The sequence below is a fragment of the Glossina fuscipes genome, unplaced genomic scaffold (genome assembly GCF_014805625.2).
Source record: "Glossina fuscipes isolate IAEA_lab_2018 unplaced genomic scaffold, Yale_Gfus_2 142, whole genome shotgun sequence".
In the NCBI taxonomy this organism is placed as follows: domain Eukaryota; kingdom Metazoa; phylum Arthropoda; class Insecta; order Diptera; family Glossinidae; genus Glossina; species Glossina fuscipes.
In genome coordinates, this window is record NW_023998485.1 from 810,216 (window position 1) to 828,274 (window position 18,059).

Below are 18,059 nucleotides of genomic sequence, written 5' to 3' on the forward strand. Positions count from 1 at the left end.
ACGGAAGTTTATGCTTGTGCTTACATGTGTGCGTGTGTGTGTTTGTGTACGTAATGGATGCAATATTATCTCTTTTCACTCGTCGGCGTTTTTCCCATAACCGACATTAATTAGTAATTAAATAAATGACTTCGTTATTACTTAATAGTTCATTAGTGTGCACTTCACTTAACACCGCAACAACAATACACAAAACATTTTAAACAAATGCAGTAAACAACATATAATAAAATTTGTACAAAAAAAATTAACAAATGTGCTAATTTTCAATTCTTCCCTCATTAAATGCAACAACAAAAACAAGGTAAAAAAGCAAACATTGAAATAAATAATATTTTAACATAAGAATTTTTAAATAGTTATGGAACAAAACTCTTTTTTTCTAATATGAAATAAAAAAGAAATATTTTTGCCTTTCTCTCACTTTCGCTCGTTACACTTTATGTACTAAATAGTAAAGCCAGATAATGTGTTCTGCAATTAATAAATACATACGATAATTGAACAATAAACAAATCGCTGAAAATGTTTGTTTATTAAAAAAATTATAACAAAAAAAATGTTTTAAAAATTCACCAAAGTTATAAACTTTTATTACTATGAAAAATTTAGGAAAACATGTTATATATGTAGGTAAAATAATTGGAATTTGTCTCTAACAATTGGACGGTTAAGCATTCTTTAACAACCTTTAGAATAAACAGATGGTAAGTTAATAATAATAAATAAAAAGTTATTCTTTTCTTTTGCTATTTTTATATGGAAAAATTGTTAAAAATTTAAAACCGTTTAAATACAAATAATGGAAAATTAAATGACATGCGGTTTGAAGAAAGTGTAAAGCAATTACCAGTTTGTATAAAGGAGAAAGAAACTTTCGATAACTCGTAGCAGATCAATAACTTATATATACATTATTATATATTATCATACATGGTACATCGTAAACTATTGGTTTATCTTAAATGGGCCCATAGATCAAACTTGCTGGTTCCATTCAACGTGCTAGTTATGAAAAGATTACATTGATTCCCAACTCTAAGCCGACCCATATTCGCTGCGCGAAATAGTTACTTAATAAAACTTTATACATTTTAATTATATATGTAATGGATGAAGAAAGGGGCAAGACGTATGTATATACGCACATTTGATTTGAAAGTGGAAACATTTGGAACACTAAGCCAGATCGTTTCTGGTAGGTTATTGCAAACAATGATGAATCACGGCGGTTTGCCGTGCGGGGTGCGGAAACTTCCAAAACGAGACATTGCAAATTGTAAGGAAGTCGAGTAATGATGGTAAAGGATTTGATAGGTGTACTGAGTTTCTTTATAATTTTATAATTTTGGGATGCTTGCTCTGCCTTATCTATGCGCAGGCATAAGACAACCCTTATTATGCGGACGACCAATTGTATCGAGAGTATTAGGCACAGTCGAGATTTTCGATATACGCGATCGAGGGCCTCCAGGCAAGATTTAGAGGCTTCCGCTCGTCCATGTGAAAAATATTTCACGCTGCTTTGGAAAACCTAAACCTTCAAATACATATTCCGACACCACCAAAGTAGAAGGATTGTTAAACACTTTTCCTGGGCGTAAGAGATCGCAATAAGTTTTGAAGTTGTGCAAGTTTACCCCATTTGTTTGATCCCCGAACCCTTTACTTTACTCAAACGTGCCACTCATCCTGCAATGCCTTTTCTATCCCCTTGTGAAAGAGAACTTATAGCTTGGTTTTATCTCTGGGTGAGATAGGATGTCACCAATCGACATTGAAGATATCTTACCAGATGTTAATTAACCACTGTGTTCATGCTTTGGGCTATGACGGAACAGATTGAAGTTGAGCGATAGCTTGCATCATTACTAGAGTTTACCTCCGTGGGTGCAGGCTGGGCATTAGCAAACGTTCAGCGCTTGCTTAAGAGGTTGGCAACTGGCGTTGCAACTGTGCTGTATTGGCTTACTTTTCATTAGTGCATAAAGAATGAACCGACTTATTATTATTGTTTTTAAAAATATTATTTTGTTAAGGACCTCATACACTATTAAACATTAGAAGTTTTGGCCATGTAAGCGTCTACTATTTATAGACATTTTTCAACATTTACTTAATATTCCAATATGTTAGGTTTCACTAACTTCATCGCAAATTTTTTTCATGTAACAACTTCTATAAAATAAAATGGGGGAATGTTTAGTCAAAAAGGATCCGATTCAATTGATTTTCAAACACATCAGCTTTGCATCTTTTAGTGATATTCGTAACAGATTTATGCTTAGACACAGCTTTTTCTTTCCAAGGATCACTTTTTTTTCAAGGATTCTCAAGTAAGCGAGGTAAACGCCAAAATTTCACTTTTATATACGCTGTAGTTTGTTGATAATGTTATACTGTACTTCCGCTTAATCTGCGAAGTTCTGTAAAACTTCTTTGCCTTTGTAGTTTATTCACACTAATTTCGAAAACATTTTTGAGAACTTCAATAAAGAAAAAAAGAGAAGGATAAACGTTCAGAAGTCATGGCTGGCTCCAGCCAGAATCCCATACATGTATTTACTAAATTTAAAACCAAGTTGAAAAGAAAACTGATTATAGAGAGTTACAGCCCGACTAAGGCTTTTTCACATATAAGGACTTTTTGTGGGTAGGGTAGGACGTGCGTACACTTTAGCAAATCAAAACTCCAGCTCTTTAACCCATCCATACAAGGATATTTTTAACAGATTAATGTTAGTTTTATCAATAGATTTAAAATTTGCTAGAGCACACGCTCTTGTTTTCTTTAACGCAGTACTCCGCAATAATGCGACGTACATACATTCGTTGCTGCAAAGGAAAATAGAAATATTATTTAGGATTGATTCAACTTTTCGGGAAAATATTGATTGTGATACAAAAATTTCATTAAATATTTACAAATTCTTGTGCAAATACTTGCACAAATAAATAACACATCGACACGGATGACACCATACCAGACGATGACAGAAAATTAAATTAATTTTCTTGATTGCGATTTGATTTCATTATGCGGCGGCTAAATAATTGAATTAATTTAAATGCATAGCTTGAGATGTTAAAGATTTATGGAAACTGAGGAAAGCTAAGAAGAAAACTTGAAATTATAATCTTTTCTTAATTCATGTTGGCTGCGTGTTCTTATCGTTAACATAAAAATTAATCGATTTCTAAAAGTAATCAACATAATATTTAATATATAAGCAAGATACAAAGAGATAGATAGATAGATAGATAGATAGATAGAGAGAGAGAGAAAGAGAAAGAGAGAGAAAGCTAACGAACCACAAGTTACAAGAACACTTTACTCTATGGCGAAGGACGAATAATATTTCTTGCGATTGTTCATTCGAAGGCTTAAGACACGTGACTGCGAACATGTATTCCCACGATTGTCAATAATATCAGCTTATATGTAAATGGATGTGTAAATGATTGCCAAGATAATTGAAAATGTCGCTAAAACTTTGCGTTACTCATACCTTCTCCTTCGTCTCCCGTTCCAGTCTTCTTCCATCTATCGCTGCGCCTACTACTACTACAAACTGTGCCAAGTTTTTCTTACGTCAGCAACAAAAATTTTCTACTTCTAAGAGCAAATGAAAGCCTAACAAAAAGAAGGTGATAAATTATTTGAACATAAGACATTGAGTAGAAGAAAATTTACACTTGTTTAATTATATAAATATGTTCATGTATATTGTAACTACAAGATATTAGAATGAAGCTAAACTAACCAGATATTTATGTTAACAAAGCCAGTCGTAAATAATTATTACAATTTAAAAAAAAAAAAACATTTTTATTTCGTCTTTGCTGCGAATTCTTATCTAAGACTTCCTTCACACCACAAAGCTCAGTTTGTCCAGGTTAGTTTATTTCTCCGAAAAAAAAATATAATATAATAAAATATGTATTCGTTATTTGCGTGTGATTGACTTCAAGACACTTATGTGTACGATACAATGCAATATATAAGGCGCCAATGAATACATGAAAAATGCCAAAACGTCATCTTGTTTGCTACTTAAGTTTCCGACATTTGTGTAGTATTTTAAATTTCAATAAAAATTGTACAAGTCTCTCGTTTGCAAATCGGAAGCCCTGGTAGCGTTGCTTCCTTCAATTTCAAGAAATAATACCCTTTTTCATTGCATTCATTATAACTTTTTAAGAACGGCGGAAAAAATGAAAGAAAAGTGAAATATTAATCCGGTTTAACAACATAACATAGGCTGTACCTTCCCTTTCCATTTGACAAAGTCTCATCGATTTGAAAGCTTTAAAAAATATACATTGGATATTCTAAGCGATTTCTTATTAAAGCACAATCGTCCTTTCAGATAATCGATGTAAATTGGCGACCAATTATATATCATTATCTGCTTTAAGTTAATTAAATAATTTACAATAGCCTTTTGCAAGTTTCGTTTTTCAAACAGTTTCCCAATTCTTTTAAGGTTGTCTGTGTACCTATTAGGGTTATTTTAAGGCTCGATTTGCAAATAAATAAGAAAAATAAATAAATGACCTCTGCATGAACTTTGACGGTCTTATGAGAAAGTTTTAGTACGTCAAGCGATTGGCGTCGCCCAAAAATCGCATACATGTTCCTTATAATATTTCTGAGTTTCACATAAGCACTGATAAAAAGGCATTACTTCATTATTCGCAACAGGGAGTAAAAGTTTGTGATAGCGTTGTACGTATGGTGTAATGAAAAGATGAATTAGTCAGCAGTATGTCTACAAACTTAAAATGCACGTCACAATGAAAAGAATTGCATTGTGAAGACAACGAAAAGGCTAGAATTCTAGTGCATTATATGGTAAACGAAAGATAAAATTGTTACTCGCTTACCGATGATCTTTTCCCGCTGTTCAGCCGACAATGGTAATTCTTTGCTATTAAGATCTTTTCAGTGATGATTTCCTTGTACATCTTAACAATTTAGTTTTATTTTTGAGTGGAGACGCCACAGTTTGTAAAACACACAATAGAAACCGCTAAAATTTTGTAAATGTGCTTTCAGTGAATAAAAAGTAAAAAAACTGCATTTGCTTGCGACTGAGTTTTTTACACCCTACACTATTATTCCAAAAAAACAAGTGAAAAAGTTATATCCGGCGGGGAGCGAAGCTAGAATACCCACCACCATACTTTTCGCATTCCAAGTTCGTTTATTTGATACCCATATCGCTGGTATTATTAAGAGAGAAGTAATGGCGATGTTTTTCGTATTCATTTTAAAATTAACCCATTTTTACGCAGATGAAGTATGTAAAAAATTGTTTTAAACATTTTGACTACTTTGTGGTATGATAAATAAGTAAAAAAACAAAATTTAATCACTTGTAACTTTCCACGGGCATGGTCCATTTTTGTACGCAGAGAGTGAAGGGTTTCGTAAAGTAAATGTGGAGAATTTTACCCCTTTTATAATTTCTGAGTAAGGAGCAAATATCCACAAATTTTTCTTGAGAAAAGCACTTGAAGTTGACATCTTAATTTTTGCGATTAGCTAGAAATACCACACAGACGGATAGATATGGCTAAATGAACTCAGAATTTCACTCTGATGAAAAATATATACATTTTGTAGGATATCTGAAGCGCCCTTTTGTATGTTACATACATTATGGAAAAAAACAAAATGCGTATATCCCCATTTTACAGTGGTTGGTATAAAAAAAATCAAAACGGAAGATGTTAAATTTTCATACTCTACAATGTTGCGTTCTGTTTTTGTATAATGAAAATGTGAAGAAAATATCTTCTTTTTTGCGACCAGGAAACTGTTCATCACAGGCATTAAATAAATGGACAGACAGATGAATATTAAATCATTCAGAATTTGATGCTGACAAGGAATATGTATACTTTACGAGATCTTCGACGGTTTTCTCGGTATGTTGCAATCAATTTTGACAAATAACTACATCGTTCATCCATCGGTGATCGGTATAAAAAGGGAGAAAAAGTGAGGTTATCGGATAAACGCACTCTTTTATTTTTGCATTAATGCCATTGAAGTAGCTACGCTTTTCGCATCGCTTGCAATGCGAACAACACGCACTATAATTGATACGAAATAATTTATTTTCCTACCGTAACAGTAAAATAATTGTTGCTTTGCTCTTTTGACCACTCCTATGTTTATCTACCTTTCTAAAGAAATAATCACCGCATGTTTACATAAATGATTCATAATTACTTCTATTAGTTTAAAGAAAACAAAATACTTATCAATGAAGGGTGTTTACAAGCCTTTTATCACATGTAAATACACAGTGCACATATGCATAACTATACCCGTTTTGAATATGAAATAAATTAACGCATAAATATAAATTTATGAAATTTTAATACGTTTTCTTCTTTGACAGTTTATCTTAAAACGGAAACGCAGTATTCAAAACATACATATGTGCGTATATGTAAAGAACAAGACACTACGCGAGAGGCTTTAGTGCGGGTGTTTTTGTTGTGAAAGTATTATGATAAACTTTAGTTTCATAGAAACCCGCGAGAAGAAAACAACTTAAGTACATAAAAAGAATTAAGAGATAAAATAGAAACAAAATAAATTTAAAATCTATTTTTAAAAATTGATTAAACTTTACCAACTTTCTAATAAAAATGCAGTACGAGAGACCCTTAAGCATCTTTTTTCTATGTGAAGTTTTTTTATTTATGTTCTCTTTTCACGGGGTATTAATTTCAGCTTATAACGTTTCAATCACTAATAATAAAAAAAACTGTACCTCATTGGAGGTAACATTTGCTAACGTAAAAAGAACTCGTATCGTCTCAGTGCCGGTTAATAATTTTTTGTCGAAATTCTTTAAAAAAACGACTACCAAACTTGAAACGTATCTAGATGAAGAACCCGTGACAAGAGAAGTCTGTTGCAAAGGTTACAAATGGCATTCACAAACTGATTTATGTCAACCTGTATGCGCACATAATTGTCCGGAACATTCGATATGTGTCGAATCGAATTTTTGTGAATGTAAAGAAGGTTATTATTCAGCTCTTACAAAGCCTGATGGCAAGCATTACTGTGAACCGATCTGTGAGCAGCCCTGCTCACCTCACAGTGTATGCTTAAAACCTAATGAGTGTGCTTGCCAAAAAGGCTATCAGATGGCAAAATCTCAACACATAAAAATATGTGAACCTATATGCGAGATGGCTTGTCCTCCAAAAAGTATTTGCAAAGCACCCAATGAATGTGTTTGCGAGCCGGGGTATTTTATAAACACTACCGACTGGTTGTGTAAACCGTATTGCAGGTCACTATGTCCTCAAGGTATTTGTATAGCACCAGGTCAATGTGCTTGTGAAAAAGGTTATAAGGCACTAAAAGGCACTTGTACACTTGAGTGTGATTCAGAGCAATGTTCTGATACTTTAATGTCAGCTGAAACTGAAGACATTGACTTCAGTTACCCAGACGTAGGTATTGAACACTCCACTCAAGTTACAATAGAAACGGACACTACTCACGATTTTTCCGAAGAACCCATACACAAATGTTCGCAAGATTACGTTTACTATCGCGGCCAATGCCGACCGTTAAAGTTTTCTAGCACTAATTGTCGCATGGAGCCTTGCTCGGATCTTAATGCTGTCTGCCTGCAGAACGGTACATGCAGATGTCGCGAGGACTATATGGTCTTAACATCTCTTCAAGGAATTGATAGTAATAAATGTGTTACTCTAAAGGATTATGAATTTCATCTGCAAAGCTTAAATGGTGGCGATAGCAGAGGAGATACCTTTGAAACTTCTTATAGCTGGATACTGTTGGCAACAGCTGCGATAGGAATAACTGTAGCCTTAGGTTCTTTAATCGCGTTTTTAGTGAGAATTATACGGAAACCACGTGGACATTTGAATATTGGAGGTGCGATGATATGCGATTAAAAAAAAGTTTTTTCTTTAATTTTTTTCTTTCTTTTTATAATTTAGCTAAAAATCTGTCTTGTGTTTATGACAACAAAGCTTGTATCGAAACACCGAAAACAAATATTTAATGAAGCTGGATTTCTTGAAAACTTCATTTTGACTAAAATTTATTTAAAATTGAATACACAAATTTTTATAGCATTTTTTTTTTTAAATCATTTATTTCCATTATAAAATATATGTTAGTTCATATTTTCAAATTTTTCCTTTCATAACATTTTCATTTTTTACTCTTCAGTTTAATTTGTAAATCATGTATTTTTTTTTTTTAAATATCATAAGGATAAGTATTTGCTTATGTTGAAGTTTCAAAGATATAACAAAAATTTCAGCGAACGCAAAGTTTTTAATGATCTCATGACGCCGTCAGAAGTCTTGATGTTTAAAAACTTTAATTTCATTTTTTTTGCTCCTTCTTTGTGTAACAAATTGAATATTTGTGCTTGTTGAATATCACTTCATGCCAAGGCAGGGAGCAAAAAAGAAAATATGAATAATAACGAGAGATGGGAAACGAACTTTGTGTCGTAATCATTAAAATTTATACAAGTCATAGCGTACAGGACGCATTCAACTAATCTTTTTTTTTAGGAACTTTGGAACTTGGAACAACTTCTGCTGTAGTTCTTTGTTTTTTTAAAAGTAACAAAATTTATGGAGAAAACTATTACTACTATTTTATTTTTTGTATATTTGCCTTCTCTTTCGTTTTCTCTAAGTGAAAAGAATTTAATATGATTTCTCTACTTGAGTCCTTTAAGCTTGAGGCCTTTAAGCTTTTAGAATAAGCTTAATTTTGTGATGCTGGCTTTACCTTTGCACATTTTGCAAAATCTTAGGAAAATGTACTTACAAAAATCCATACAAGCGCATTTATCTTCCAGAAGTTTTAAGTGAAATGTGACATTGGAATTTATATATTTTATAGTGTACCGTTAACCACATTAAATAAACACAGAGAGGTTGCTTTAAGTGTTTAATAAACTTTTAATTTATTGCGCATTTTCGATGGTGTTTGTCTTCTCCATTCAAGTGTTTCGTTTATGGTTTGCTTATTTCTCCTCCATTTATAGTTGCTTCAGCAAACATATTCACAAAAATTATAATTTTTCAAGTGGTGTTTATATTCATACCGGCTGGTTTCTTAAAAGGTATTCATCAATGACAGCAAAATAGATAAAAATAAACACTCTTAACATTTAGTCCAATCACGACTCGTGTTTGTTATTGATTTTACAGTCTTTTAGTAGTCCGCTTTACTTTTCATGTAAAAAAAACGAAAAATATAAAATTAGTTTAATTTAATTATTCAAATATTTCATGGGACTCGGTCTTTGACTAAAACACATAATTTACGCGAAACGGCATTTTATACGGCGGTAATTAATTTAAACAACATTGTATTACATATACTGGTATTCTACTTCTATTATTATATAAGATAAAATGTTATTATATAAGATAAAATGTGGTAAGCTCCTCATATCTCTCTCTCTCTCCCTCTCCACACTTCTTTCTGACCATCACCTTGAAAATATCACCATGATTGGTCATATTCAAATAACAAAACAAAAAAAAAATATATATATATATATAAAGAAGACTGGAAATTATGCTGTAGTTTATTTTCGAAATCGATTTTTTTTAAATAATTGGTAAATTTGGGTTTAGTATTTTAATTATATATGAATTTACAACTCATAAACGTTTAATAAATATCGAGGATAAAGCAAATTGTACTCACTTTCATGAGATATTCCGTAATGTCTCCAATATTATAACTATTACCTCAATACTTCAACAAGACGAACACTTTTTTATAATTCCATTACTAACAGTTGCCGTTGCCAAAAATTTATTTGGCAATCGCTTTCATGTCATAACTTCTTTTATCTGATACAAGTATATGTTATCAAATCTTTAGCTTTAGAAAGACATTTTCCCTTCCCTAACGATACGATACAAATTCGAGTACACCAAGATATGCACATCAATCCCTTATGAAAGTCCAACTCTGGGAAACAAATGCTGCATGCTGCAATCGGGTCACAATTTGAAAAATTAAAAGCGTAAGAGAATGAAAGTTTTTTAGATATAAGGATCGCCGCACAACCACCATAAGAGGTGTTGCAGATCCCATTAGATCTTACCATTTTATAATTTTTCATAGAAAATGAATCATGAGAATTAAGGAAAGCTTCAGAAAGATAAACCACAGAGATGTCATTACAGTGAAGGTATTACTCAGGCTGTTTTAATTTATTGCGGATGCTAGTGCAGTTAAGTTGGATTAAGAGAAAATAGAATTAAGAGAGAAAAGGCGCACGAACTCGAAGAGGGTCGTTGGTTAAGAACACTGAAGGTCGCGAGACAAGCGTGTAGCGGAATTAATAATAGAATTTAATTTGCAGAACGGCTTGACATTATGTAGATTTTGAATATTATCAGAGATTTGAGATAAGTTAGAGGAAGTGGTACAATCAGTAATTATTTCGTGATCGGAAGGAAGTTGGTCAGGATATGAAGATTTTATATTGGAAGGGGAGATGCTAATTTCAGGATTTAACATCGTCTTAGTCATAACTGTGACAACAGACTCAGTGTTTGGTCGTTTGATTGTTGGTTGAGAGATTGGGGGAGGAAACTTAGGGAAGCTATCCAGAGAAATTGAAAAATTTAGATTATTTGGGTGTGCGTAAATATTCCGAGAGAAAAAATACACTTGTGGTTTAAGTCATTCTGCTGCGTCCTTTTTGGATTTAGCAATTTTGTTGCATGATGGATGGCATTTGGAGTTACCATGATGATCACCCTTAGGGTTAATGCATTTTTTGGCATTTTGAGGACAAGTCGAGGAGCAATCGTGGCTTGTGCCATAGGAAGAGCAAAGCAACCTCTGACGTGCACACCTTCTCTGTGTGGTCGAAACGACAACATTTGCGGTATTGTAATATTGGTTCAACGTAAGGTTTAATCGAGAAAAGAATGCATTCCAAATAGATGCGGGAGGATAGAACATTCCCGGAAAAACTTATACGAACTGTGTCCAAAGGCACACGAGAGTTAGACATTTGATCGAGTCTATAAAAGCGCATGGCTTCCCCAACTTTGCGAGAGTCAGGTAGGGAAACGAATTAAAGTAGATTAGAAGATAGATGGGATAGGCAGATGAGTAAACTTTATGCTCGATGAAATCAGAGGAAATAGAAGCAACCCCGCTGATTTCACAAAATTCGGATGGAATGTAAACTTTATACATATTATTAAGTGAAGCATTAGCGGCAACTGGGCGCAACTGCATCGGAAGTGATCAAATTAGTCTTCTTGTTAGAGAGGAAAAATTCTCTAAATTAGGGAAATTATGATATAAATTTCGGCCAAGTTCGATTATTGGCAAAGCATTTTTTCTGGACTGCATTGATACTCTGTACCCACTTCTGGTGTGGGCTTATGTACTGGGGATTTTAATGTGACGATTAGATTAAAATTTTCCCTCACAATACTCGATCGAGTCTGGCAACTCTGTCGCGCGGTATAGTCGTCTATATTTTGTTTCGGCAATTAATATTTTAATTTTTTATTGAATTTCGTGGCTATCTTGCCTTATAGTGTGTGAATTTATAACATACTTTGAGAAGAAAGTGAGTGAATTCAAAGTAAAAGAAATATTTTTTCTTTAGCTTTGATTCATTGAATTTTTGCAAACAAAAATTTTGAGCTCTGATATAAATCTTTTTTTTTTTGTTTTCTCTCTTTTTCTCTGTTATTTTTTCGCTGTTTGTAGTTTGTTTTGCTATTGATCTCTCGTTACAGTGTCAACGCAACAGAGAAGTTTTGCACAAATTGGTTGATAAATTTTTTTGTTCAGGATTTGTTTTAGCGATTTGTGTGTCTGTTCTTCATAATCCACAACTGTCTTTTTGACTGGACATGGAGTGTTTATATACACCTTGTTGGGCGAAAACGGGCCCGGAATCTGATAGACTCGTTTCTTGTTGGCTCTGCGAGCGCTTTGGTCATGCAAAGTGTGCCGGTATTCTCGGTCGTGCTGCTGACGCAGTCGCTGACCCTTCCAAAGGCTTAAGATGGTCATGTCCTGACTGTAGGCAGCGGGACATTGATTTTTATAAACTTTTCACGGAAACCCGTTATGGTTTCTCGGATTTGAGTAGAAATCTCGGCTCCTTGTGGGAAAAGTTTGAGCTCATTAAATCTAGGTTTGATGAGTGTCGTTTTATTGGACACTCATCTTCTACTCGTAGCGTAGCGTGTGGGACGTCACCTCCGGGTTTCTCCAAATCAGATTCGTTGATACAAGTTACCGCTCCCTCTAACTCTAAAATGAACAGTAATGTTTCCGATATTGCTGAGTCGGTTGGTAGCAAAACAGTTACAAACAAACCGGCAAGTCCGTCGGTTGAAAGCTTATTGTCATCGTTCTACAATACATTAAATCTACCTATTGCTGCATCTGCTCCGATCAAGCAGTGCCGACCTCGAAGCAGGGGTCTCCCGTGGTTTAATAAGACAATTAAATATTATAAGAACAGAAAAAACACGCTGTTCAAAATTTATTCGAGAAGTGTCTCTGTTCTTGACTATTTCGCTTACTCCGTGGCAAGGCATAGATTTAACTCCCTCAACCACCATTATTATTGCAGACACCTTCAGTTCATTAAATCCTCTCCGTTTGCTAATCCTAAATACTTTCTTAAATTTGTTAATTCGAAACGAAAAATTTCCACATATCCCTCGCATGTTTCTTTCAATAGGTCTGATTCCTCGGATGATTTTGAAATCTCAAATCTGTTTGCTGAGTATTTCCGACGAAACTTTCCGATTGCTAATTTCGATTTATCAGCAAACTACCCATATCCTATAACTAACTCTGTCTCAATTCCTAACTTAGTAATTTCAGAAGATGATGTTTTTAAAGGCTTGAACTCTCTAAAACATTGTTGTGCGCCAGGACCTGATGGAATTCCATCATGTGTACTTAAATCTTGCGCTGTCGAGTTATATGGTGTTATCTCTAAGATATTTAACCGGTCTGTGAATTTAGGTGTTTTCCCTTTGTGTTGGAGGAGTAGTTTCCTCATTTCTATCCACAAGAATGGAAGTAGACAATTTGTCGAGAACTACAGAGGCATAGCCAAGTTGAGTGTCTTGCCCAAGTTGTTCGAGCGTATTGTGACTCAGCATTTGGCCTTTGCCATTAATTCGTATATTTCTCCGCACCAGCACGGCTTTCAGAAAGGGTGATCTACAGTCACCAACTTGTTAGAGTTTACCTGTCATGTTTACAAGGCTTTTTCTAGTGGTTCTCGCACAGATGTTATTTACACTGATTTAAGCAAAGCATTTGATATTGTTAACCGTAGACTACTTATCTTTAAACTCCAAGCCTCTGATTTCCCACCCTACTTAGTGAAATGGATAAGCTCTTATCTGCACAATAGATCCTTCATGGTTTTGTTTAACTTCATCACCTCGGATGAATTCCCCGTTACGTCTGGCGTATCTCAAGGAAGTCACTTAGGTCCCATTTTATTTAGTTTATACATTAACGATCTCCCATCGGTGGTTAATTCCAGCCAGATCTTAATGTATGCTGATGATGTGAAACTGTTTTCTTCCTTCTTTGTTGAATCGCAATCACATCAGCTTCAAGGTGATTTGGATAATTTTGTTGCATGGTGCTCTTTGAGCCTTCTGAAACTAAATCTGGGTAAATGTAAGAAGCTTTCTTTCTCAAGAAGAAAGTCATTCATTACTCAGTATTTCATAGATTCGCATAAGTTGGAGGACGTCGATTCGATTACAGATTTAGGCGTTCTATTTGACCATAGGTTACGTTTTAACTTGCATATTGAGCTCTCGATTAGCAAAGCTAGGTGCGCGGTTGGTTTTATAAAAAGGTGGTCCAAAGAGCTTGATGATCCCTACATTACGAAAAGGCTGTACATGTGTTTGGTTAGACCCGTACTCGAGTATGCCTCAGTTGTGTGGTCTCCTTCATATAGGTGCTACGTAGATTCTATTGAATCTGTTCAAAAGCAGTTCTTGCTGTTTGCCCTTAGAAATTTATGAAAATAGGTTGCTTCTGCTGTCCCTACCGTCTCTTGAGAAACGTAGGTTTGTTCTTGGCGTTTCCTTTCTAATTAAAGTAATAAATGGTGCCATTGACTCGCCTTCATTACTTGGTGAAATAAGCTTTAATGTCCCTAACCGCTTCTCTAGGCACTTTATCTTGGTTAAGCTTAGTCAGTGTAAATTTAATTATGAGTTGTTCAATCCGCTCAGAGTAGTTTGCAAGAACCTAAATGACGTCTATCGCTTATTCTCGTTATCGGCCTCTTTAAGGTCCATTAAAGCAACATTGCTTGATACGCATAATTTACTTATGGCGTGGTTAAACTAGCTCTTATACTTAAAATGTCAAGATTGGTCGTAAATTAATTGTTGTTAACTATTGTCGGTTGCCAAGCTTATGCATGTTTGCGATGGCTTAGGGGTTCATTTGGAGTTTGGTCCTGTACCGGTTGTGGGCGTGGCCCTATGCTGATAGTGTATAGGTTTTTTTTTTATTTTTTTTTTCTTCTTATTTGTTTTATTATGCTTATACTCAACTTTATTGTTAATTAATATTAGTTTTGCATTAAGAGCCAATTGAACTCGACTGTTATTTGTTTAGTTGAGTTTCTAGTATAAATAGAATAAATAAATAAATAAATAAATATGAGTTAGTATTGCAATTTATTATTGTTGCCAGAACGCAAATATCCTTTATAGACGGTTCTACCAATTTGTTTCTCAGGTCCGCATATGCTACTTGCAGACCTAACCATCGTCATGCCGTCTTAAAAACCATTAATTTTAAAAGTGCCCGCGACTTTAAGGCATTGTCAATAATTTTCTTGCATTCTAATTTCTTTTACATTAAACCACGGTTTTGACAAACCGTCGTAAGAATGAGGATTTACTTAAGTAAATCTATCATTCTGGATTTTATTACTTCATTACATAGTGTGGGAAAACATATGAAATTGTTCACAAATCAAAGCGAAACACAAAGGTAGACACAAAATAGCGAATTGAAAAGAAAACATATGAAATTGTTCACAAATCAAGAGGAAGAGAAGAAACTCCAATGTGTAGGATCACCATTATTTAGTAAAACTAAATTGCTGCTTTCAAGAAAATCTTGAATATGTCTGCTTCTCGAATTGGAAAAAAAACTACTCCAACCCACATTGCGAGTGTTGAAATCATCACATATAAATGCGGATTTGTCGGATCTGAAAGAATATAAGCTGCAGAATAAATTGTAGAATCAGAAGCACTACAATTAGGTGGAATATAACAACTTATGATGAAAAGCTAGCTGCAGGCTTGATCTGGAAAGAAACCCTTCTTACGTCTTGCACTTATAATTCGCAAGTGAATGTTTACAAGTTTCGTCTCTAACGTTCTTCTTGGCCTGTAAGGTTGTAACACATTTTGCATTTCTTAAAAACAGATATTGTAAGTATACGTACCCAAATCCGCCTAAGCCTGTCACATTTTCAAAAGCTATAGAATATATAAAAAGCGGATGGGGTAAAGTCCCATAAGGATACGAATATTTAAAGTGTTTAAAAAGAGTTAAGAACGCTGGCTGGAGAAGTTTACAATTTTCTTAAAAACCGTGTATTTTAGAAGTCGGGCAAACCCATCGTCAATGAAAATTCTTTTATAGTAACATGCTTCATTAAGAAATAGTACTTACTATAAGTTGATTTTGTCAACGAGGATGGGAGAATAGATGGATGTTTCACCTCGCATCAATGACTGTAGTACTTAAAGCACCGAAAACCTAAGCCTTATGCGGTTAGCATGATTATAAGCAGAGCACGCCCATTTTCGCCAAATTTTCTCTTTTTCTCTCACTTCTCTTTCTATATTCTCTCATTACAAATTTCGCGAACGTCATTTAATTGTCTGGTCAATAAAATAAATAAAAATATTATTAAAATATTTCGATTACTAAGGAAGAAGGTTTGTGTAAGGCACTCTTTTTTGCTTACTTTTAACTGACGGCTGCAGTTTTATTGGTGTTAGTTTATAATTAAATATTGTTGATTTTAATTTAATTCAGTTAGAACTTGTGACAAGCTGTATACAATTATGCATCAGCTCAAAAACAAAAAAGAAAATGAAACTAAATATATTAATATTAAAAACAATTGTACGGTTTTTACAAAATTTAATAAATACTTCGAAGTCATTTGCACTACTAAACTTTCACGACTTTCTCTTTAAAGAAAAAATAGAAAACCTCACTTTATTCCTCGTTTTCAATGTGCTGAGTTAATGTATATTTGCTGTGCAACGCATATAAAACAATAAAGGCAGTCTTAGCGGAACAAGCACATACATAACACGATAGTGTAGTTTCCTCCGTCCTGGCAAAGTAATACAATAATTATGTCAGTAGCAGCAAAGATGAGAGTGAAAACTCAGTAGGCTGAGCGTGCATGTGTGTAACAGCGGAGTGTGAAACAGTCTAACGACGGCGTAAGGTGTGAGGAAAGAGAATGACTGTTACTAACATGTGCATGTTGTTGAGCTGCGAAGCCGTGGTGCATACATTTGACCTATTTTTTATGCATTTTTTCTTTCTTTTAGTAAAACTGAGATATGCTTCAAACACACGCATTTGTGGGCTTTTATTTAAAAAAAGAAAAAATCTAAGAAAATAATAACAAATATATATGTACACATATATGAGATACGGTGCAGAATGACGCGTGGGTGTATGTATGTTTTGCTTATAATTTCACTATGTATTACATCCTATCCTTTATATGCCATTACGCTTTCCGAGTTTAGCTACTCCCTGGTACCTTTTTTAAAGTTGTGTAACATCGTTTAAGCGCTTGCTTTACTGAATGCGTAACCACTACATGATTCTTATTTTGCTGCCTTATATACAACAAGGACACACCCGTTAGATATTTTTCCTGTTGCTTTCCTGTCTAAATGTACAACCTAATTCTTTTAAGAAAATGAAGCTCGTGCGTTTCGATATTAGATGAGCAACCATGTATGGAGATCCGCCTTTGTATACGTAAATACGCATATACTTGAAAAACTATGCTAATAAGCTGTTAAAGGAATATTCCTAACGTATATATAGTATATATGCTGCATAGCTTTGGCTTCAAATGGTTGAAGCACTTGCACCACAAACTTAAATATTCAATATTTTTATTAGACTGACATTACACGTTGTAGATGTTATATTATTACCAAATTTTGATTATATTGATAAATTCGCCTAATACCTTTTTTTGTTGGTGTACTTAATAATATACCAAGTAATGGTAGGATTTATACAGAAGAGGGCCAAAAACATGGACCGACGTGGTCCAAATGTTACAAGACTTATTATATAAAGTGCCAAAAATCAGACTTCATTGTCTTTTAAAAGGTTGCTTTTCATGAGCATCGGTCTATGAGCCAGGGTGCGAAAAATAGACGTTGTTCAAGTTTAGTGCAGTTAATTTTTATGTGAAATTAATGGTACCGAGGAATTTTCACCGCAAAGTATTAAAGAATAGAGCTTTTTCTCATATAAACGCCTCCTTTTCATGGGAATGCTTGTGCGGAGTGGGAATAAACGATCAATGCAGGTTGAACAAAAGCAAGCATCAAAAAAACAGTATGCTTAAAGTGATTCGGAAACTGAATCTGAACCAATCGCCACTATAATAATTGGTACATCTTGTAGTCTTCTCCAGTTTTGTTATGCCCTATACAGCAAGTGACGTAGGTTGTAAGGACCTATAAATAGAAAGAAAAGAAGTACACAAAACAAGTCAGGAACCATGTTATCCAAAGTCTAAGAAAAAGATGCAAAACAAAATTCCCTATTGTCTGTTTTCGAAATCTAACGACATTATTAGTATTTTTTATTTTTAAGTGCAATATTATAACTTGCTGTCATATGGGAAGAAGTGTAAAGAGGAAGTCTACGATTATTTTGTAATAAGTGCCCCGCTTCCATATTATTCTTAAAA

General features: G+C 34.0%; 2 protein-coding genes across 2 annotated transcripts in view; both read left to right on the forward strand.

Moving 5' to 3' along the window:
• The first annotated feature begins 352 nt into the window (after positions 1-352).
• The window catches only part of LOC119641065 (ell-associated factor Eaf-like), a 65,031-nt gene continuing 47,324 nt past the window's right edge, over positions 353-18,059 (forward strand). The window contains exon 1 of the mRNA XM_038039496.1: positions 353-707. The gene's annotated coding sequence lies outside the window, so the exon portion shown is untranslated. The remainder of the gene's footprint in view (positions 708-18,059) is intronic.
• On the forward strand, positions 6,594-8,123 carry LOC119641119 (delta-like protein 1). Its single transcript, XM_038039579.1, has 2 exons — positions 6,594-7,936; positions 8,002-8,123. Exons 1-2 carry the CDS (start codon positions 6,667-6,669, stop codon positions 8,064-8,066), a joined length of 1,335 nt encoding a protein of 444 aa, XP_037895507.1. The 5' UTR covers positions 6,594-6,666; the 3' UTR covers positions 8,067-8,123.

Excerpts from the sequence above, each read along its gene's own strand:
- LOC119641119 (XM_038039579.1), top strand. The coding sequence starts at position 6,667 with ATGCAGTACGAGAGACCCTTAAGCATCTTTTTTCTATGTGAAGTTTTT. Across the intron at positions 7,937-8,001 it reads TGGACATTTGAATATTGGAG|CTAAAAATCTGTCTTGTGTT; the intron begins GTGCGATGATAT and ends TTTATAATTTAG.